Source organism: Vicugna pacos, chromosome 33 (genome assembly GCF_048564905.1).
Source record: "Vicugna pacos chromosome 33, VicPac4, whole genome shotgun sequence".
NCBI lineage: Eukaryota > Metazoa > Chordata > Mammalia > Artiodactyla > Camelidae > Vicugna > Vicugna pacos.
This window is the reverse complement of record NC_133019.1, coordinates 1,497,832-1,520,676: the sequence shown is the minus strand read 5'-3', so window position 1 is coordinate 1,520,676 and position 22,845 is coordinate 1,497,832. Positions and strand designations below refer to the sequence as shown.

At 53.0% G+C, this 22,845-nt stretch overlaps 1 protein-coding gene across 1 annotated transcript in view; it reads right to left on the bottom strand.

The window, feature by feature from the left end:
- The window catches only part of OPCML (opioid binding protein/cell adhesion molecule like), an 836,651-nt gene that overhangs the window by 84,060 nt on the left and 729,746 nt on the right, over positions 1-22,845 (bottom strand). The window contains exon 4 of the mRNA XM_031670341.2: positions 1,292-1,417. Coding sequence (XP_031526201.2) covers positions 1,292-1,417 — 126 coding nt within the window. The remainder of the gene's footprint in view (positions 1-1,291; positions 1,418-22,845) is intronic.

The following is a 22,845-nucleotide window of genomic DNA, read 5'->3' as shown; positions in this document are numbered from 1 at the left end:
TCCTAACCAAAGTGCGCCAGAATGTGACCTTATGTGGAAATGGGGTCTCTAAGGAGGCGATCAGGATAATGTGAGGCCATTATTGTGAGCCCTAACCCCGTATGTTTGATGCCCTTATAACAAGGGGAACTTTGACACAGACACGCACACAGGAAGAAGGACATGTGACAACAAAGGCGGGGGTCCGGTGATCACCTGTAAGTGGGAAAATACCAAAGGCCAGACGACCACCGGAAGCTAGGGGAGAGGCGTGGAGCAGACGCCCCTCATAGGCCTCAGAAGGCGCCCGTCCTTCTGCCTTGATCGTGGGCTTCCAGCCTCCAGAACTACGCGGAAATATGTCTCTGTTGTTTAAGCCAGGAAATGTGTAGCACTTTGTTATAGCAACCACACAGAAACGATGCAAACCCAGACTTGCCCTTTTCTCCTTTACACTCAGAGCCTCTAGCGACCTGGCTGCCTTCGTCCCCTCAGCATCACTGAGGCTTACCCGTAGGTTCTCCTCCAGGTCTGCACGGTTCCTACCTCACACACAGGCACAGTCCACACGTCGTCTTCTTCCCTGGCTTCATGTTTAGATTTTCTAATGCCCGAGAAAGCGCCTGCCTCTTGAATCATTTCTGGAATCAGTCACAGTTTCTAATCGGGCTGTAAACATGCCTTGTGACCTCTGCCCATTCCTTCAAGTTCAACGTGGAGCGAGCTCTACTTCCAACAGGGTGAGGCCCGCTCCCTCACTATCAGGCTCCCTCCCTATCAGGTTGGAGGTGATCAGAGCTACTGTTTTAAACCAACCACCGAGTGCCCAGCACAGGCATGCCCAGGTGCGCCCAGCACTTTCATCATCCTCCTTCCACTTGGGGTTGGAGTCCTGAAAGCATGGAGGAGGAGGCCCTTTGTCCCCTGGATGCACAGTAACACCAGCATTTCTAGCTTCCTCGCTCTCTCCTTCAGGACGGGACAAACCATCCACCCACCCCAAGCATCATCTCCACCTTGAGACATCAGTATCTTTGCTGGACGTTATTCTTACGGCACCTCTGCCCTTCACAGTTGGGAAAACGAAAGCCATCTATGGTCATGAAAAGGACTGCGAATAATTTGATAAAATGTCTCTATAAATCCTTCTTCTGGAAAAGAGCGCCTAGTGACTGACGCACGCGCTCTGCTTGCTTTTACAGACTACGTTACAAGCTCTGCACTGCTTTCTGATTCCTGAAGTGTTGCTGTGCACTAGAAGCGAGTCTTCAATATACTAACTCTGAAACCCTCCTACAGGTGGGTGCCTTACCCTTGACTGACAGGTGTCTCCACGTCACGGTTGGCTCTGGTCTGCCGATAGCCAGACACAGCAGGGTCACGCTGCTCCCCTCATTCACGGTGACGTCTGAGGAGATGTTCATGATCTGGGGAGGAACTGGAAGGAAACAGAGGAGAAAACAAATACATGAGAATGATTCTTTGCACACAAAAGGAAGTGTTAGCTATTTACAACAGCCAAGACAAGGAAGCTGTCCATCAACAGACGACTGGATAAAGAAGCCGTGGTGTACTTATGCAATGGGATAGTACTCCGCCATAAGAAAGCATGAAGTAATGTCATTTGCAGCAACGTGGATGAAACTGGAGATCGTTATTCTAAGTGAAGTGAGTCAGACGAAGACAGACGAATATCACGTGGTATCACCTATATGTGGAATCTTAAAAAAATGACGTAAATGAGCTTATTTATGAAACAGAAACAGACTCCCAAACATAGAACACAAACTTACAGTTACCAAAGGGGAAAGTGGGGGAGGGGTAAATTAGGAGTTTGGGATTAGCAGACACAAAATACTGTGTACAGAATAGAGAAACCACACGGTCCTACTGCAGAGCCCAGGGGATGATACTCAATAGCTTGTAACAACCTATAGTGGAAAAGAACATGAAAAAGAAGACACGTATAAATATGTAAGACTGAATCACTGTGCTGTACTCTGGAAAGTAACACGACACCGTGAGTCAACGACACTTCAACAAAGAGGAGGTGCCAGCCTGTACATCTTCATAGAGCATAGTTTTTAGATGAATGTTGCTCCCAATAATAATTTCAGATTGCCTGATTTGCCAAGGGTGTGCCCATCAGCACAGCACGTACAGGGCGCTCAGGGAGGGAGCGGCTCTGTGAGCGTCTGGCTGAGGCAGGAGGCAGGCGTGTGTGTGCGGCGGGGGCAGCGGGATAACTGAAGCAGGCGTCACTGACTGCGGCCTGAGAGGGAGCACCGACGTTGGGAATGCAGTTTGCTGACAGTTCCGCTCTGCTCTCGCGCTCACTCCTTCCGGTGGACCCTGGCTTGTGTAGGAACCATCGTAGCCCCCAGCTCAGCCTCTGCTTCCAGAAAGTCACTCGCAAAGCCAACCGCCCCGACTTGGCCACCATGTCCTGGGCAAGCCAGACTTTCTAATGCTTTGACTCCACACAGGTTGTTCCAGCCGGGAATTTTTTTGGTTTTTTCACATTTCTTTTCCTGAAAATTCTCAATCCTTCCTTAAAATACATCCTCTAAAACTTGGTGAAATTTTCACCGATTTGTCAATGGGGATCAGCTGCTTTCTCCCCTAGACCCCACCAGCCATTGCAGTTACCCTGAGATTGTGCTGTAGAATTTCTTTTCAATGGCATCATATCTTAGTGGTTAGGAGCAGAGCTCTGGAGCTCTGCTCCCATCCCGCTGAGGGATCTGGGGCCACCTCTTCAAGCTCTGGCTTCTGCACCTGCGAAATACAGGTGATCGTGGTAGCTAAATGCACTGTGTTGTGAGGTTTCAATAAAGCAAGGCTGAGCAGGGCACCTGGTGGGCAGGAAGCACGGAGTGAGCTGCAGTCGCGAAGGTGATGGTGCTGATGAGGAGGGAGGCAGCAGTGGTGCCATGTGTCAGCAGGGACAGCTAGCCTCTCCTGGCCGGGTGTCTACCTGCAGCGTCACAAAGGCCGACGTGAGCCCTGGTCTTGTGTCCACCTTGTCCTGCCTCCAGGCCTGCAGCTCGGCTTGGAAGATAGCAAGGTTCCTTCTCTAAAGGTACTTCTCGTCACCATCGTCCTGGTTGAGTTTCTCACCGATTTTCACACGGTCAGCAGTAACAGCTTCCTGCCTGGAACGTGCCGTGCTGCCTGGTGTGGGTTCCCCAACCTGCGTCCCTCATGGGGCCACAGTGTCCTTTTCGGGCAATCATCTCATCAAACTACTCCCCTAATTGCTCCTTCAGCTCATGATGGCCCACCAGGCTTAACACACAGCCTCCTTTAATGACCCCAACCCAGGGGCCAGCCTCCTCTGCAGGCCACGCCCTCACCCAGGCAGCTCCCTGCAGACTCGGACCGGCTCTGCCGGGAGCAGGGAAGAAGCACACGGCGGTCCAGGGCTCCGCTCCCCCTTTCCTCTCTGGTTCCTACCTGAGTAGATACACTTCATCCTTCAGGGACCTCAGAGGTCACCTCCCCTTTGCAGATTCCCCCAACTGCTCCCCGAATCCTGAAAGGGGAAGCCCCCGCCTCTCCCTCGGGGAGGGGACTGAACACGTCGTACTTAGAGCTGGTGGTTTTATGTGCCTGCCTCTCTACCTGGAGGGTGAGGTGCGTGGGGATGAGGATGGAACCCCACACACCTGTCTCCTCGGGGTCTGGTGCAAGGCTGACAAGGGGACCTGCTTTAATTCCTCTTTGAAAGAAAGATCCAAAAAACAGACTGAGCAAGTCCAAAAAACTAAGAGGGGGGACAAAGCTTTTCATGCAGGGTTTCTGATACCTAAATCTTTCTTCTCAATTTCCTTTCAGACTCTCCAAATGAAAGGAAGGGCAGTGGAGACAGGGGGCTCCGAGCTAGAGTCACACTGATTTATTCCAACTGCCAGTTTAATTATGAATTATTAATCACCAAACAGGGAGAGTGCTAGTAGATTGCAAACCACCTTGAGTCAGAGACGGAGGAGAATCATGACTGATGCTCGACTCAGACAACTCTGCGGCCCAGAGTTTCATGCAGCTGACACCTTAGAGGTAAGTCTTTCAAGGAGAAGCCATAAGTAACACAGAATATTTGAGTTCTTAAGGGAATCCACATTAGCAAATAAATAAAAATTACCTGGCTTATAAATCTGCCATATTTTGGCTTATTTCTGCATTCGGATTTGGCCTGAAATTTCCTGGCACATATTTTTCCAAAATACACATGGAGGGGAAAAAAAAAGTGTACTTTGTAACTACACTCCATTCTCTAGAGAAAACTGCTACCTGTTTTTCAGTATTTTCCAGCTTGTTAAAAAATAGTTCTGGGCTTAGAAATGTCAATACTTTGTTTCAGTTTTACAAAGCAGCAACTCCAGTGCGCCTTCCGAAAAATTCTCAGAATAATGTCTGCTTTAGCTGGGTGCGTTAGGCCGCCTGGAGTCCTCTTTCTCTAGACCCGGGAGCCTCCCTGGCTGTGAGGCGGGCAGTGGGGGTGGGCGGTGGGGGACAGTCGGTCAGTGGAGGATGATGTAGCACACGCAGCCGTGGTGCGCAGGACACATGGCTCAGCCCTGCCCTCAGCTCAGAGCTGCCGGTCCGGACATGCCATGTTCCCCACTGATAGTTTAAACGGCTCTGGATGAAGAGCTACTGGTAAAAGTCTATGGATATTTGGGGGCATCCTCATTCCCCAGGTGCTCGGTCAGTGTCACCCATCAGGAGGGAGCTTCCTGCCGGGGAATCGTGAAGGCTGATCCAAACGTTTCGCCAAGACCCAGGCAGCGCCCTCCCCTGACCTCTGCAGGTGCACAGTGTTCTGTCCTGTTCTCCAAGGAGGGAAGGTGAGGGCAGTGCCGAGGGCATGGGTCACCAGCTAGACAGGAAACACAGAGAGTGAACCGGGAGAAGAGGAAGTTCTTTCTGTTCTCAGTCATGTCACTCCTCGTGTGGAATATGTAATAATACATGTTGCTTGTTGACGCACAACCTAATTGTTTTCAAATTGCTTACACGCGCATTACAGCATGGCTTCCTCACAGGCTATGAGGGAAGCAGAACAAGGGTTCTCACTGTTAAAAGTGGAGAAAGGGAGGCGTCGGGAGGGAAAACTAAATTGCTGGCAGTCACGTGGTTGGTAAAGGGCAGAATTTTTCCCATTGTGCTAAGCACCTCTGTTTAACCTCTTGTCAGAGCTCCCCCCACCCTCCCCACACACAGGTTGTATTTGCATTTCCTGTTTTCTCTGCTTAGAACCCCTCCCACTACATCTCCCCTCAAGCACGCCCCACCCTGAACAAAACTGTCGGTTTCCCCAGCACCCCGCCTGCCTGGAGGGGGGCCATCTCAGCCCACCCGGCTTCTCCAGCGCTGTGCTTGCCAACGGGGGTTCTCAACACTTTTAAATTAATTAATTAATTATTATATTTCGGTTTATTGAGGGGGTAATTAGGTTCTTACAGTGACTTACAAGGAGGCACGGGGGACTGAACCCAGGACGCTGCACGCGCCAAGCACGCGCTCTACCACTGAGCTGCAGCCTCGCCCCCTCAACACGTTAAATTTTGTTTTAAATCTGAATTGAATCTGGCAGTACTATTACAGTCCTCTCCTTGTTTCCATAATAACTTCTGAAGAAAAGAGTACTTGGAAATGACTTTAAACACTCCTGTTTTGACAGGAGAGCTTTGCTCAATTTTCAGAGACGTATCTGTGGCAAACGAGTCAATCCATCTATCTGCTTATTATCCATCTATCTACCTAATTATCTACCTATCCAGCTAGCTAGCTGTCGCTAGCGTTCGTGAGTACATACACACACAAGAAAAGTACAGCCACCTCAGCGGAGATGCGGAAATTACTCCGAGAAAAAGGTAAAGCCCACAGGGCTGATTGAAGGACTGCGAACAGCGCGGCGCGCCCGCGGTCACGCGTGCAGCCGGGCGGGCCCCCCGCGGCCGCCAGGGCGCGCATCCCACGCCGGCTCGTCGCCGACGGTGGGTCCCCACGCCCCGCTGCCTGGTCGTGCGCACGGGCCGACGCACAGCCACGGCCAGACGGGGAAGGAGGGTGCCACTCGGTAGGTGCAGGCGGGGAGGCAGACGCCCAGGTCTGCACAGCCGTGGAGACGGACGTGGCCCGAGAGAAGGTGCCGCGTGTGTGTGTGTGAGCGCGCGCGCGCGCAGAGACAGACGGACAGCCCATCAGACGGCAGTCCAGTCGTAGCCCGAGGACGGCAGGCGTCCGGGGCTCGGGTTGCATGAGGTCTCTGCACGCTCTCACCTCCACCCTGGCCGCCGGCTCCGACGCGCGCGAGTCGTCTCGAACCCGGCCGCTCCTCTCCAGCCGCACGGCCGCCGGCGTAGCTGGGGGGCCCGCGGCCTCTTCCTCCGACTGTTACGAGTCTCCTGCCCCTCCGCCAACCGCCGTCTCGTGCCTGAAGCCCCACGCCCGCCACAGCGCCTCTGAAACATCTCGCTTCGGCCTGACGAGCGCCCACCTCTGCCCCCGGCGGGGACGCCGACTCCAAGCCTCCCGGCAGCCCCGGCACCGCCCCCGCCGTCCGGCCGCAGCCCCAGGGCGTGGCCTCCGCTGGCCGGGAGCCCCGCCTGCCTCCCCGGGGTGCGGCGCCCTCCCTTCCTCGCGCCCCGCACTCAGCGCGCCCCCTGCTGGGCGGCCGCCGCGCGCCCGCGCCCCCTGAGCGGCTCGGCCTTCCGCGCTCAGCGCCAGCGAGCGCCTCGGGCGCCTTGGCCGCCCTTCCCCTGTTGCCGGGCGCCCTCGTCCACGCCCGTATCCCGCCAGCAGTCTTCACAGCCGAGCTGTCCCGCGGACGGGCTCTGCTGCGCTGGCCCTGGTGCTCCTACTGCGTGACCCGCGCCTGACACAAACGCAGAGCATGAGCGTGCAGGTTTCCAAAGTGGGAGTCTGACAGTCCGCCCAGTGTCCTCCCCTGACTCCTGACGCTTGACCGTTCCTCTCCCTGAAATACCCTTGCCCATGCTTTCACGTTTGTCTGCTGCTGGGTTCGGTTTTAACGTTACTTCCTCGGAGAAGACTTGGCCAGTGACCCTGGTCCTCTCCCCTCCACCTGTCCCAGGCCCTCTTCTCGCCCTTTAAATTGTCTTCAGTAATTCTCACGTACCTTGTGCTTTTCTCTCTATCCCTATGATTATTTGTTTAACGTCTCTCTCGCCCGGGACTACAGGCTTCAGAAACCACTGTAGTCCCCTGTGCTGCACGACGCGTGGCCACAACAGGTGCTCAGTAGAAATGGTTCCTGTGAGTAAGTGCCTGTAACCAGGACCGTGCTGCACACACTGCTGTGTGATTGTCAGAGAGCAAGCCTGGAACAGAAGACGCTTTTCTAGAGCAGAAGTGCTCCTCTGTGCAAAGGTACCTGGGGACTGAACTGCGTGGCTCTGGTCCCGCCCTACACAGTTGGAAACGACCTGGTGGAAACCGTGTAGGTGAGGCCGCGCCCCACGGCCTAGCGCTGGAGGCCCGCAGACTCGTGCAGCCTCGGGCCACCTCGGCCGCTCCCCTCCCAGCCCCTGCTCCTGCACATGTAGAATGAAGATGATGGAGCTTCTCTCTCCAAGCTGTTGTAGGAATTGAGTGTCAGTGTGCACATCATGCTAGTATCCATGCCTGGAATTAAGTAAGTACTTAATAAATGTTGGCTGCTGTTGTTCTTTCTAAAATAAAATTGTTCATTTTTTATTGAAGTGTCGTTGATTTACAACGTTAGTTTCAGGTGTGCAGCAAAGTGATTCAGTTACACACACACACACACACATGCATACATGTTTTGTTTTCAGATTCTTTTCCATTATGTGTTATCGCAAGAGACTGAGTCTAGTTCCCTGTGCTGTACAGTAGGACCTTGCTGTGTATCTGCTTTATATATAGGGATGTGTATCTGTTAATCCCAACCTCTACTTTCTCCCTCCCCACCCTTTCCCCTTCGGTAACCATAGTTTGTTTTCTATGTCTGTGAGTCTATTTCTGGCCTGTAAATAAGTTCACTTGTATCGGTTTTTTTTAGGTTCCACTGAAAAAAAGTGGTATCGTAGGATAACTGTCTCCCTCTGTCTGACTTCCTCCACTCAGTATGATCATCTCCAGGTGCATCCACGTTGCTGCAAGTGGCTTCAGCTCATCCTATTTCATGGCGCGTGTTCATTTTTGCACACTCACTGTTAACAGCACACGTGTTGTTTGGAATCTGATAGATGACGTAATCTGTGCCTAACTGCTCATTTTCTAAGTCTCAGCTCCATCCGCTGTAAGCTTGCAGGTGGCGTTCATCTGGGAGAGCTGGGGCAAGTTTTCGTCATCTATGCTTCCAGAGTGAAAAGGAAGTCTTTGGTAAGTGACTGCTCATTTCTGCCTCTTAGTCTGCGTTCTGAGCCTAAGCAGACGCACAGAGCAACCCGAGCCCTTTTATGTAAAGAGCTCACCTGGCTCTTCCTTGCCTACTTCCTCTGAGGGAGCTTCTGCTCCTGTTTCTGGAAAGAGCAGGAGTCACACCCTCAGCACCACATCCTCTTGTTTCAAGGGCAGTGATTCCACGCATCACAACGATGGCCTGTCCCTGCCCGGTCACGGTGTTTGACAATCATGTTTTAAGTGTTTTATTTGAGACTGAACGGCCCAGTTGAAACCTACAGAGAACAGACTCCTGTAATTTGGAGCCCCAGTGGCTAACGCGCGACCACCACTTCTCTCCAACAACCCCTGTGCGATGAAGCCTTTCAAGTGTCAACTTCCTCTCCCATAAAATGGGCATAAAGTATTTGCCTCACAGGGATGTGGAGATGAGATGAGAGATGATGATTTCAAAGAGACTTAAACGATTATTACTGTTGTTTCACATTATTATTATTATCCCCAGAGAATAACACATTAGGAGACCACGTGAAAGCCAGCATCAGTATGACATGCTTTCCACTACGCTTTCAGACACTCAAGGCTAGTTAATAAAAATAACACAGTAAGGACTTTTAAAGACTCACTGTTTTATTCTTCTAGGATTACTTTCTATCTTGCATTTTAACAAGGAAGCTTATTTTATAAACTAGAGTGAAGACTGATTCGGGGGCGGCGGTACGCGTGCTAGGCTGGGCCGGGCCACATGTTGCAGCCGTGAACTGTGTGATACGGTTCAGAAAGCGTCACATGAAGTGCCAGAAGCAGGCTCTCATCGTGGTTCCTCTCTAGCTGTGTGCTCTTGTGTAAACCAGTTAACCCCTCTGGCTCAGGCGTGTGAACGTGCGAGTGGTGGTGTCTGGTTAGTGTTGAATGAGGAGGTTGGATGATGAGTCCTCAGGTCCCTTCTGGTCTCGGTCCTGTGAGTTAATGATCTTCCAGCAACAGTGCAGGTTCGAGGTGGCTACTTTGGGGAACAAAGTGGTCACAGCACCAGGAGCAATACTAAATCAGCTGGTGCTTATTTATCGGAGCCCGGAATTAAATGCTCCGTGTACGTTACCTCCTTTACTCCTCCACACGTCCCTAGTAAACACTCCCTATTAAGACAAAAACAGCGTAAGGACAGACGTCTGCATCAGTGGAAGAGAACTCAGTGCTCAGAAATGCATCCGTACTTTTATGTTCAACTCAATGACAGAAGAACAGTCTTTACAACAAATGGTTCTGGGCAGCTGGATACTCACAGGAAAAATGATGCAGCTGGGCCCCCACACATCACATCACACGCAAAAAGTAACTCAAACGGCGTCATATGCCTACAGGTAAGAACTAAATCATAGAAGAACACAAAGGTGTGACTCTTTCTGATCTTGGATCAGGCAAGATTTCTTAGATACGACACCCAAAGAACAAGCAACAAAAGAAAAAAATTAGGTAAATTGGACATCGTTCAAATTTTAAGAACTTTTAATTTTGTGCAAGTTGAAGCAAGGCCTGTGCTTCAAGGGACACTATTGAGAAAGTAAAAACAACAAAAACAAAAACCCACACACACACAGAATGGGGGAAAAGTTTTACAAATAATGTATCTGATAAGGAACTAGTATCCCAAATATATAAAAACACAAGCAACTCAACAATAAAATACAAATAACCCAATTACCAAATAGACAAAGGATTTGAATAGACATCCACCCAATGAAGACGCACAAACAGCCAGCATGCACGTGAGAAGACGCTTAGCGTCATTATTCATTAAGAAAATGCAAATCAAAGCCACAATGAGTTTCCGCTCCACATCCGCTGGAATGGTTATAATCAAGAAGACAGATGAGAACAAGAATCGGTGAGGACGCATGGAAGTGAGAACCCTCACACGTTGCTGGTGCAATTGTGAGGCAGTTCAGCCACCTTAGAAGACAGCCTGGCAGTTCCTCAAAAGACTAAAGACAGAGGTGCCATGTGATCCACCGACTCAACGCCTAGGCGTGGACATAAGAGGGGAGCGAACACTTCCATACGGCACCTGTGACGCAAACACTCATAACAGCGTGAACCAAAACAGACAAAAAGTGGACGCAACCCAAAGGCTCATCAGCAGCTGGATGGACGCGCAGGATGCGGCGGATCCGCCAATGGAGCGTCACTCGTCTGTAAAGAGAAACGAGGCGCCGACGCCTGCTTTAGCGTGGATGGGCCTCGAGAACCGTAAGTGGAAGAAACCAAACACAAAGGGGCAAATACGGTTTCCAGTCACATGAAGTGTCCAGAAGGGGCAGCTCTGCAGAGACGGGCGCCCACTGTTTGCCAGGGGCCGGGAGAGGGGCAAGCAGGGGCGACTGCTCGGGGGCCTGGGCTTCTCTGTGGGGAGATGGAGCTGTTCTAGACTTGGGTGGTGGTGGCTGCTTCGCAGCCTTGTGCTCGAACTAAGGCCACTGCATTGCACACTTGTTTAAACGGATGGATTTTTCTGGTAAATGAATATCCCTATAAAGATGTTTTTAAAAAGCAAAACAAAACAAAAACAAAGAAGGCCTGTCAACTCCTGAGAAGTCGAAACAGAAGTTCTTGCGCCGAGGAGGGAAGGCAGCCTCCCACATGTGGCTTCTCAGAAAAGAGCTCTTTCGTGTATTAATAGTTCAGTGCATCTGCTGAAGTCCCCATCCCTCCTTACTTGCCCACTGCTTCCTCTTCCTTCTCGAGACAACGAGCCATGCCCCGGCCAGGTCAGCCCATCTGCAATGCTCTAAACACTGCTCCATGCTCCCTCACAGCTCCACACTGTCACCTCTGCGGCATCCTCTGCCCACCTGCCCTCCTCCCCGTGCATCCATCTGCTCGAGTCCTCTGTGGACTTGAAAACTGACACTGAGATACAATCTCTGTCATCTCTCCCCGTCTGAGAGGTGAGCGTGGATAGACGCTCCTGGGCTCCCTGTGCAAGATGATGAGATGTGTTCATTCTGAAACATGACTGAGTGCCTAGCATGTCCCAGATTCCCTCTGGGGGCGGAAGAGTGGACAGACGACCCCCCACCCCCGCCACGTACACTGTGAAGCTTGCTGTCTAGAGGAGAACACTGACACTGACACACGACCCTGGGACGCAGTGTGGGGTTGACCGGTGGGTGTGCTATGAGGTCAGGCCTATTACAGGGTCCGTCCTGCCCAGAGAGTCTGGGTGAGGGGTGGGGGTCATTTTCTGGGCAAAGGGATAAGCATATGCAAAGGCTTTGCGGAGACAGGAAGCAGGGTGACCTTGGGTGACTGTGGCTGCAGTGAAAAGGGTCAAATCATGCAAGAGGAGGCTGGACAGGCAGGAGCCAGGACTCACAGACTGCTGGGGGAAATGCTAAGATTTTTATCTTAAGATAGAGAGATAGGAGGGCATTAAATTGTGTGATGATGATGATGGTGATGATGATGGTAATGATGGTGGTGATGATGGTAGTGATGGTGGTGATGATGCTGGTGATGGGGATGATGATGGTGATGGGGATGGGTGTTAGGGGCAGGACAGACCAACATTGGGAACAAGGGCAGAAGTGGGAATGGGAGAACTGGTGCGGATGTTGTCCAGCAGGGTGGTGGTGGCAGCCGGGACAAGTGCGGTAGCAGGAGAGATGGGCAGAGCCAGAGAGACGTTTAGGAGGCAGAATGAACGAGCCTGGGGATGGACAGCATGTGTGTCAAGTGTTAAAGCACTTCTCCCAGTGCTCTGTTGCTGTCTGTCTCTCACCCACGAGGCTTGGGCCTCAAGGACAGCTATCACTCATCTCTGCCTCCCAGGGGCCTCTCAGTGCCTGGTATCTATCTAGCAGGTGCTTAACCCATGTGTGCTGGATTTAGCTGGTATGACCAGGAGACTTCCTAGAAAATACAAGTTCTCAGGAGCCGGTGGGGCAGCTAGAGAGTTGGGACTGAGTCAAACTGCCTGAGGTCACATCCTAATGCTTAAGAGGGAGGGCCAGATCCAGGTTACTCAGTTTCACGAATTCAGTGTGAACCCAGGCTCCCTACGTGCCTTGGCGTGATGGGGTTTAATATTATCCCGGGTAAGATTAGACTCACAAGACCTGGACTGCTTTTCTCTTCTCGCTTCTCCTTTGATGAGAGAAGTGTAGGGAAGGGGAACAAAGGGTGATGAATTACACATGAACACACGCAGGGACTTCACCAGCCACCCTAGCTCTGCTGAGGCCGTTTGTGATGGTCCACTCCACCCCGTCTCTTGCAGGGTTTATTTATAGACTAAAACACACGTTTCCTATTTTTAATTGGCACAATTCAAGCAACTGACCACGATCAGAGGAACTCCACACCATCGGAGTCCTTCTCATCCCATCTGCCTCTCTCTGGGGCCAGGAGATGCCTCCCGCTGGTGCTTCCTTTTGTCCCTTCCTCTCTGACACGCTGCCTCCTCTGAGAGTTCTGCTCGCCACACACACACTCAGAATCACAGGGTTTAATTTACCTCAGACAATTTCTAAGCCAGAGAGAGACCTTAGGGATCACCCAGCTCAACCTCCTCATTTTGCAGCTAAGGAAACACTTGCTCCCGTCCCAGCTCTGTCAAGTATCTGCTGCGAGGGGAAGACAGTCCCAGGGCCTCTTCAGCGAGTCTCTCTCTCACACCAGGGCCCCGGGCGCTGGTCTCAGACCTTTCCCCTGCTTCAGCTTGGTCACAATTTCTTTTGCTGTGCAATCTCGACTCCCCCTGTAATTCACAGCACGTCCTTGGCCACGCGACTAAATGTCTCTAACCTCCATTTCCCAAACTGCAAAGCAGGGTGGTGGTGCAGGCCACTCACGGGCCCCGGGGAGGGGCACATGGTAGGTGAATATTAAGTGGTTTAATCTCAGTGCCTGCCACTGACAAATGTCAGTATCACGGGCTCTTTGATTCTACTTCTAGATTTATTTATTTATATATATTTTTGGCCAGCAACTCTCACTTTTCGAGAACTTCATGAGCTTCGGGAGGCACCACCATACAAATTCTCCCCCACACACCACTTATTTCATCTTGTGAAAATCCACCCGGGCAGGTTTACTACTTCACATGTTAACAGTGAGGCGGTAAAGGTGCAGAGAGAGGTTACACAACTTGCCTCATGTCACACAGCGACAGAGGAGAAGGGGAGAAGCTGAGATGTGTACCCAGTTCTGACCTCAGAACCCAAGGTCTCAGGACTTGGAGACCACCGCTGGAAGCGGCCCCCACCCGCCTGGCCCCGAAAGGCGTCGTCCTTGCCCCCCAGCTCCTGGCCGTTCAGTCTGCACTCGGTGTGGAGGTCACGGGGGATCCACGGAGGGTGTGGAGCAGGCGTGGCCCTCCTCTGATTATCCGGAACAGTAGGTGGTGTCTACCTACCACGCTGAGTAGGAGATGGGACCAGGTAAGGGACACAGGTGACGTTCTGGTGTCCTCTTAGTCACCAGCCTCTTCTCGGTTCCTGCCTCAGATTCCTGGGCCCTCATCTTGTTCTCCTGGGCCAGAGGATATCCATGCAGAAGGGAGTTCGAGAAGGGCCAGCCCTGCCCAGCGTGTGGCCATCCCGGCCGTCCAGCCTCTGGGCAGACTCGCCGGTGCCGCCAGTCTCCAGCCTCGGTTCTGCTGGACCGAAGCCCTGCCCGCTGGGGCAGGTGGCAGGACACCTGGGCTGAGAACAGGACACACGTGTCCACACTCGGGATTTCACAGCCCCACCTCCGACCCTGCCATCAACTCCTGACCTTCCTGATTTTTTTCTTCCCAACAACCTGTCAGCAGGTGCTCTCTGATACTACCTTTGTGTGTCCATCTTTTATTTAAAAAACCTTTTACTGAAGTGCAGTTAATTTACAATGTTAGTCTCAGGAGTGCTGCTCCCGGCCCCAAATACTAAAGGCCTCCTTTTGAATGGGGAGTGGTGGGGGCAACGGGCTTCTCCCACGTCCCTTCCTCAGAATTTGTCCAGTCAGCCACCTGACATCCAGTTTTCTGGGTCTGGAGCCCTTTGGAAGGCCTGGCGACAGCCTCCCTGACCTGCTCCACCCTCACGCGGCACCTGTGACCTGGGGGTGTTGACCGGCTCCTGCCCCAGCTGCGCCAGCTGCGTCCCACCCCAGAGCTTTCCAGTGATGGAGTGGGCTGCATGTCCCTAACGTGCTGCGTCCCTGTACCGAGCAACCCTGGAGCCTGGGTGGAATGTCAGCTGAGCTGCCGCGCCTTCCCCAGGCCTCACCCTCGGACTGTCCGCCAGGAATCCGTCTAGATTCGGCCCAGTAATTCCCCTGCCGCCGACCGCGCTGCCCAGAGGAGGCCTTTGCCCTCACCCTGCGCTCAGGATGCAGGCACATGGGCCCAGCTCTGAGACAGGACTGAAGGAGCAAGTCCACGGGGTCCTCCGCCCTGGGAGGAATGTGGGACCTGGAAAATCTGGAGGCAGTGGGACGGGGCACGGAGGGAAGAGGGCAGGGCCGCGGCTGGGGGTCTCTCTCCTGCCCAGTGATTGTGGGGAGACCGGGACCCCAGACTCAGTAGTTTGTAACATGGGGACGATAAAACTTCCCTCCAAAACTTCCAGTTGTGACTGAACGAGATCCTAAAAGTAAGTGCAGTTTAAAGCCCGCTGTGGCATGTGCCTCTAATTCAGTGGTCCCGTGAGAGAACACAGGAGCCTGGCTCCGGGCCTCTGTCCTGGGGGGCAGGGCTGGCTGTCATCTACCACGCACAGCCCAGAAGCTCTCCCTGCCCCAGACACCTCCTGACACACTCCCTTTTAACTCGCTTCCATGACAGACCCATATAAGACAAGGTTCCCAGTGCAAAAGAACATGCCAACACCTCTGCGCTGGGAGGCAGCCAGCCAGCAGGCGCCCAGGACCGTTCCTGCGTGAGTCCTTCGGCAAATCTCTGAAACTTCTCTCAAGTCCAACAGATCTGGAGAGTCTGGAAATCAGGGCTGATTTCGCACTGCCTTACACTGGGGGAGGGGGAGGGGTCCGTGACGGAGCATCGCTGATAAAAACATGATAACCGAGTCTCATTACAGCCAAAGACAAGTCTCATATTTTAGCATTTTTATTAAAGCTTTTTAAATTACTGAGTGTCTGGTGTGTTCAATGCCAGCCTAAGTGATTTATATTAGTCTATCCCTAGACACTCCATCTAATAAATAACACGGCAATCTCCTAACCCATAAATATCCCCTGCCCCAGCAAAACGCAATTAAAGCACGTTAGGAAAAAAAAATGTGGCTCCCCCGTATCCCAGATGGCAGCGTCACTGGACGCTCCCAGTGGAGTGATGCATGCCAGTTCCCAGGGGGGCAGATCGCCTTTGCTCACCACTCACTCGCCAGCAGTTTACATTCCTGTTCCCTTCAGAAACGAAACACATCCGAAACCATCTTGAGATGTTTGCCACGTCATCGCGATGCAGGCGCTTTATCACGAAAACCTTATTCCCGGCTACAAATGCTCTGTAATATTTTGGATAGCTCAGGCTGAAAATACGGTGCAAAGCCTTTTCACGAAAGCAGTGGTGCCAAACATGTTTAAAACACATCAAGTGTCAAGGCAGCCGACTTTAGGTTGTTAGAGGGGCCTGAGTCGCTAGCCCAGAAACTTCCGGTTAATGAGGTTCGGCCAGCGCGCCAGGGGAGAGGCGCTGATACTCACGACCCTGGCTTCACTCAGTGCGCTCAGCAGCAAAAAGAGACCTCTCTTCCTGAAGAAAACCTCTTCTCTGGGCTTCCCTGATCCTCCAGGGTGTGTGAAAGAGAAAAAACTGGGTCCCCACATTCTACTTGTATAAACTGCTCTGCTCTGCCTTGCATTCAGCACGCCAGCACCCAGGTAGCAGAGAGAAAAGGCTCCCAGCCAGACGCTTCTCATTATATTCGGGGACGCTTACAGGAACAATTGACTTGAGCAGGAAAAGGTGGCCCCAGTCCAGGTCTTACAGGGATTCATCAACTGCAGTCCCAGTGAGCCCACGGCACACTCAGGACACGTTTGAGTCTTGCAGGCTTTAATTTGATGTGTCTTCTCATAGTACTTCCAATCATGTTACTAAACACCATCTAATACTTTCTTTTCAGATTCTTTTCCAGTAGATGCTGTTACAAGAAGTTGAATATAGTTCCCTGTGCTGTACAGGAGCTCCTTACTGTGTATGCACTTTGTATATGATAGTATGAGACACTGCCCACTTTTATTCACTTCACTTCCCACATACCGGTCGCATATGTACTGTTGAGGGAGGGGAGAATCCGCCTTCTGTGATCGCACGGGAGCCCATGACACCCCGTTCACACGTCTTTTTGCTCCAGAGCATTCGACGAGGTATGTCAGGCAGCCGTGATGTCACTACCCTTGAACTTGATTTTAGAGCTCTGAAGTGGGGACATTTGGAAGGAACACACCTTCCCCCCTTCCACTGCTTCATTTATGGGGAAGAGGAGCAGTAAGGAGGCCTCACTCCCGCGGCGCGGTGTCAGAGGGTCTGGGTCACGTGGTGAGGGCTTGGATGGAGAGCGTTTATTTTTGCACACAGAACGTCCTTCCCTTTGCTTGTACATGGGAGGTATGTCACAGCCAGACGCTCGGAGCTCCCCAGGATTCTGCAAACATAGTATCCCATTTTCAAAGGACTCAATGCAATCTTTTGAAATATTCATACATATTTACATGATTGAAACAACACCCTACTTTGAGGCACAGCGAAGTTTGACTCCCATCCTTACCCCTGCTCTCTGTGACCTCACAGCCCATAACCCGTCTCATTGTGTTTATCTATCTAGCGTTTACTGAGCATGACAAGCAACAATATGTCATCATCACCCTTCCTAAGGCAGAAGGTATTAGAGAAGGCTCCGTATTTATAAAAACATGCCTGGTGCATTTTCAGAGCCGCATTGTATTCCTCTGTGTTCATGTGCTACAGTTTGTCTGACTGGTGTCCTATTCACAGATATGTGAGTTAAAATCTATTTCCATTTTCCGCTATTACAAGGTGACTCAAAATGCCATGTGCGTGTGTCTGTGTGTTTTGCCACACGAGTGTGCACACATGGGATGGAGCCCCACGCAAGCAGTGGTTTAAAGTGCAGACACAGCTGCAGCTGTGCTGGTCGCCGGGGGACCTCCTCCCGCGGGCCTGGCCGTGGCGCGCGTCCACCAGCCCCCTAGGAGGCCGCCCGGCCCCCGGCCGCCTCGTCCGCGGCGCGCGGCACGCCGCCCTGGGACTTCCACCAGCACGGTCAGTGAAGGCTGGTGTTGCTGCGTGCTTTGACCGCGTGTTTTTCGTTAACTGAAGTGCAGCGGAGGCACGATGTGCGTTAGTTTCTGGTGTGCAGCACAGCGATTCAGTCACGCACACAGTCTTTCTTCATATTCTTTGAGGACGGTTTGCACGGTTTTCTGTGAACTTTCCCTTCACGTCCTTCGCCTGGGCTTGCAGGGCGTCTCTGTGTGTTTTTCTTTCTTTTTTTTTTTTAATAAATCATCTTTCTAAGCACGTCAGTCAGAGCTAATTCGCCACGATGGTGGGAGCTGGGCCCCGGGAGGCGGCCGGCCTGCCCCGCTTCAGGCTGCCACGACTTCCTGCTGTGTGACTTCAGGGGGTTAGCAGCCCATTTGTGCCTCACTTTTTTTTTCCATCTATAAAGTAGAGCCACGAGCCATACGCAACAGGCAGGAGTGCTGCAAGGTTTACCTGCGGCAGTCGGTGTCAGGTGCTTAGAACAGAGCTGGCTGGGTGGTCAGCGCCCCCCGGCCTCAGGGGCTGTCCAGCCCCCCCCCGAAGGAGCTCTCTGCTGCCTCGCGGACTGGACATTGGCCTACGCCACCACTGGGCAAAGAACGGCAGGGTGCTCCTGCCTACCCCCCAGGCCACAGGGAGGGGAGAGGCCTGACTGGGGCCCAGACGCACTTGGTAAGAGTCAGTCTGACCGTTAGTCCCTGCAAGCACCCACAGCTGTGGCCGACGCGCATGATTGACAAGCCTGTGCGCCAAGCACACAGGGCGCTTAGATACGTGTCACAGAGACGTGTCAGGTCGGGGGACACGGTGAGACGAGGAGGGAAGAGTCGCGCCTGTGCCGGCTCAGCGGGGAGTGAGACCTCACTTTCCTCACTTTGAGCTAAAATTGGTAAAATTCCTTCTTCCTTCTTTGGGAAATGAAAGAGAAGAAAGACTAAAATGTGTCCAGGGGAGCTGAGGTAATTACGGGCAGGGACGGGCAGGGCGGGGCTGGCAAAGTGGATCAGGGCACACAGGCATCTACCGGGTCCCTAACCACATTCGTCCGTCAGATAAGGGGTGGGGGGTCAGAAAGGAAGGGACGGTGGGCATCTCTCAGGAGGGAAACGGGAGGGACCCCAGGCCTTGGTTTCAGGGATGGCAGGCGGAGAAGATGGCTACTCCCAGGGAGTTTCAGCCAAGGCAGAGACAGGGAGTCTGGCGAGGCCAGCAGCTGGGTTCCCAATGCACCAGAGGCGGCGTGCTGCCTCTGGAGGACACGGGAGCCTCCCTCCAAGTGTGACGGCACAGCCTCCGTCACACTTACTCTCTCAGGGAGAAGATCAGGATGGTGACGTTCCGTCCGTTTTACTGGAATATTCTTCTAATCCGTAAATTAGATCTCTCCTAATTTTGCCGAATCGGAACGTGGAAGCCCCCATGGAGAGAGCTTTCGGACACAGCCAGCAGCCCTAGTGACACAGGAAAAGTGAACGTGGGCGAGAGGAGGCTGTGCCCCAGGCCCAGGCGGAGCCCCTGGGACGCGCCCCGCCGAGTGTGGGTCCTGGGCTTCGCGCAGGAAAGAATTCAAGAGCGAGCCACTGCTGAGTAAAGGCAGATGTATTTAGAGAGATGCACACTGCGTGGGGGGCAGGCTATCTCAGAAGGCCGCAGAGAGGCCACGAGGTGCGGGCTGTCAGTTTCATGGGCCCGGTCGCTCCACATGCTAACAAGTGGGAAGGGGCTGGGGTTCCCAGGAATCCAGTCACCGCCCACCTTGTGACCCTTTATGGTCAGCTCGGAGCTGTCCTGGCATCTGTGGGGGCGCTGTTTCCCATGCTCACATATTACAGTGAGCACAGAATGAAGCTCAAGGTCCACCAGAGGTCAAATCTCCCGCCATCTTGGGCCTCAAGGCCCGCTGGGACTTGAATTTTCCGCCACTTTGGTGTTAACTGCTGCGTTGCTTCTTGAATGGCTGTGCCCTGCCCCCTTCTTTCCTGTCTCACCAGTGGGGACCCCACGTTTAGACACTGGCATGGGAGGACCCTCCCTCCCTGGAGACGGTGCCCAGGGGCATGTACTGACGGAGGGGGAGGAGGCCCACAGGAGCCCTCCCACGATGGATGATTAACTTCCGATGGCTCTCGCTTCCCGAGGTGTGTAAAAACGAGCGCTCGGACCCGGAACCTGCCGTGGCACTTCTCAAGGTGATGAAGGCTTGCTCCAGTTAGAGGCCACACTCCTGAGAGCGCCAGAAGCAGAGGCGCGAGCATCTGGGGGGCTTCAGAGCAAAGTCAGTGTCGAGAGAGACTCGGAAAGCTTGTCCGGCTCCCTCCCTCTGACTCTGGCCCAGACTGACCAGCCTGCCAAGCTGGCCGGGGTGGGTTTAGGGGCTGGGGGAGGGGGCCGAGGGCACCTGAAATAAGGGGGAACTCAGAGACGAGAAGAGGGAGAGGAGGCATGAAAGGAAATAGGGTGGAAGGAAAGTGAGCGTTTTGAAGAACTCTTCCGAGCTCAGAAACAGGAACCGAATTCCTACCCCCAGCGCACGCACACACACCTGCTCTAAAAGCAAAGGAGACTGGAAGGCACAGGCTCCCAGGCGCATGCTAGGGCAGAGGTCCGCCACCTCCTCTCCAACACGCAGGGTCGTATACATTCATCCGCTCATTTCACCCCCGGATTCAGTGGCAGCTAAAAGCCAGATGAGGCACAACAGTGTTAACAATCACAACCACGTGTGGAGCAGAGTGTTCACACAGGGCAGCGGCCAGGAACAGACTCTCCTCCGCCCGAGGCCCTTAAAACATCTTTGAAAAATCGAGAGATCTCAAGGGACCTCCTGGTTAAGGAGGAACACCTAATTCCCCAAGGACAAAGTAAAAGCTTTCAAGGCTTGAATGGTGTCCAATTAAAAGCTAAAATCACTTAGCAAGGTTTTAGCTTCATCCCTTATCTGTTTTCCGAAGTACATCTTTAGCCATGTCATTTTTTGTGGTTGTTTTGTTTTGTTTTACCTCTGCTTCTTCAGCCTCAAACAGTGTCTGGTGTAACTGGAACAGAGACATATTCAGCACGTGCCGGTTATACACAGACGGACAATATCAGCCCTCTCCCCTCGTGAGCTTGATAATAAATGTCACACACAGCGGGGGAGCTCACACAAACACTGACTCGTCTCGCAGACACAGAACGGCTCCCATGGCAGGCAAGATGCGACCTGCCACTAACCTGATCTATGGAGTCCGCACCCAGAAATCCAGCCGCGGAGCGGGCGAGTCTGAGGGACGGGGCTGCGTGTTTCACCCACTGCTGCCCGAGGGGAGGCCTGCCCGACAGGCCGACCGCCCCGGCTGGGCTCCTGCGGCAGAAAGCATTTCTAGGAATAGGGGGGGCGTTGCACCAGAATGATGGGGTGCCATGAAACATGTGAACTGGGCAATGATGTCCTGACTACATGAATCTGCCTCCTTCTAATTTAAATTCAGCTTCCCATTTAGACTTCGCGTAAGAAGAGAAAGGACTAAAGCAGAGTCCTTGGGCTGCGCGCACTGTGGGCGCGGCTCCTCTGCAAGTCGATAAACTGCCTTGAGAGCCTGACTGTGCGCCTCCCTGGAGAGGGGTGGCAGGCGTTCTCAGTGCCCCACAGAACAAAGCTCCTGAGCCTTGAGAACCAAGAGGCGCACAGGGCGACCCAAGGAGCTGCTTTGTGCCCGGCGTGGCTGGTCAGATCTCAACTTGTCAGGGCCCGCTCTGAGTCGGGGTCCCCTCTGAGTCGGGGCCCCTCTGAGTCTGGGCCCGTTGATCTGTCCTGTCTCAGCAGTGAGGCATCAAGGTCCCTGGAGGGCTGGGAAAGCACAGGTGGCAGGGACCCCCCCCCAGTGTCTAACCTGGCAGGTCTCAGCAGGAGTTCTGCGGGGCGTAGGTGTCCCTCCTACACAGGGAGATCCCTTGAGATCTCTTGAGTTTGTAAATATTTTAATACTTAATCGAGTGTTTCCCTTTTTAACAAGCCCCAGGTGACGCAGACGCCACGGGTCTGGGGACCGCATTTTGGAGACCCGCAGTGTAGCCGCCTTCGGATTGGTTGGAAAGACGGTACGTGGGACCACTTCCCATCCATACGAGAGATTCCGCCTCTTTCAGAGGCGGGGGGACGGCTCCCCCCTCATGAAGCTGGCCCCTGCCTTGCTCTCCAACACGCCCTGCGTTTATCTGCAAGTCTGTGGCTAACAGCAGCTGCAGTCAGTTGACATTTCGTTCACAAAACAAGGAAAGGTTTCTTTTTTAAGAAAAGCACCCTGAATACAGTAAACAGTGTTATCACCCAACCCAGGTGCTCTGTTCTCTGGGAGGCCTGCAGGCAGGCGGCAGCTCCAGCTTACGGACCGGCTCTGGTTCCTTGTGTCTCGAACATATGTGTCTCCTTCTTCTCCACTTGCAGAACTCCTACCCATCCTATAAAACCTGTTTTCAGGTATCACTTCCTCCCCCAAGCCCTCCTGGGCCCTCTCCAACCAAAACGAAGCAAGCACCGCCTTCAGCTTCCCTACCTGCGTCCCCTCCCCCGACGTGCTTCCCGCGGCGGCTGGATGCAGGGTCCTCGCCTGCGCGACCGTCCCAGTAGGTGGGAGGCGCCCCCTCGCCTCCCTGACAGGGTGGTAACCGCTCAGGGCCTCTCCTCCTGATCCCTAGTTCTGAGCACAGCGTCCTCCCTTAACAGATGCGGCGGCTGCTGGTCTGAACTGAACGGTGGCCACGGACTCACGCAGAAAATTAAGTTGGTGATTTAATAGGCTTGGTTATTTGCTTTTCCCTGAAGACATCCATTTACTCCTAAGTCACTGTGGACAAAAGATTAGAAGCAGGAAGTGGGAAGCCTGCTCTCAGCTGATGAATTGACAAGTGACACCCCCAGGGAGGGAGGCAGCGGATCCACCAGCAAAAAGAGCTCCAAATGTGGGGCCACTGGGGGCACATCTGGGTGGCATTTCTGGGAGGCAGAGAAACGTAATTAACTGCTGTTTAAAATACGATGATAAGCCAGCAAGACACGGTTAAATTATAAGAAAGATATTCTATTTCAAGACAGAGATGCTGACAATGCACTTTTAGCAAAGTACACAAAAATAGTTTAAAATTTAAAAGAGGGTTTAACGTTTAGCAAGGAAGTTTCGGCTGCTGAGCAGATCCGCTCA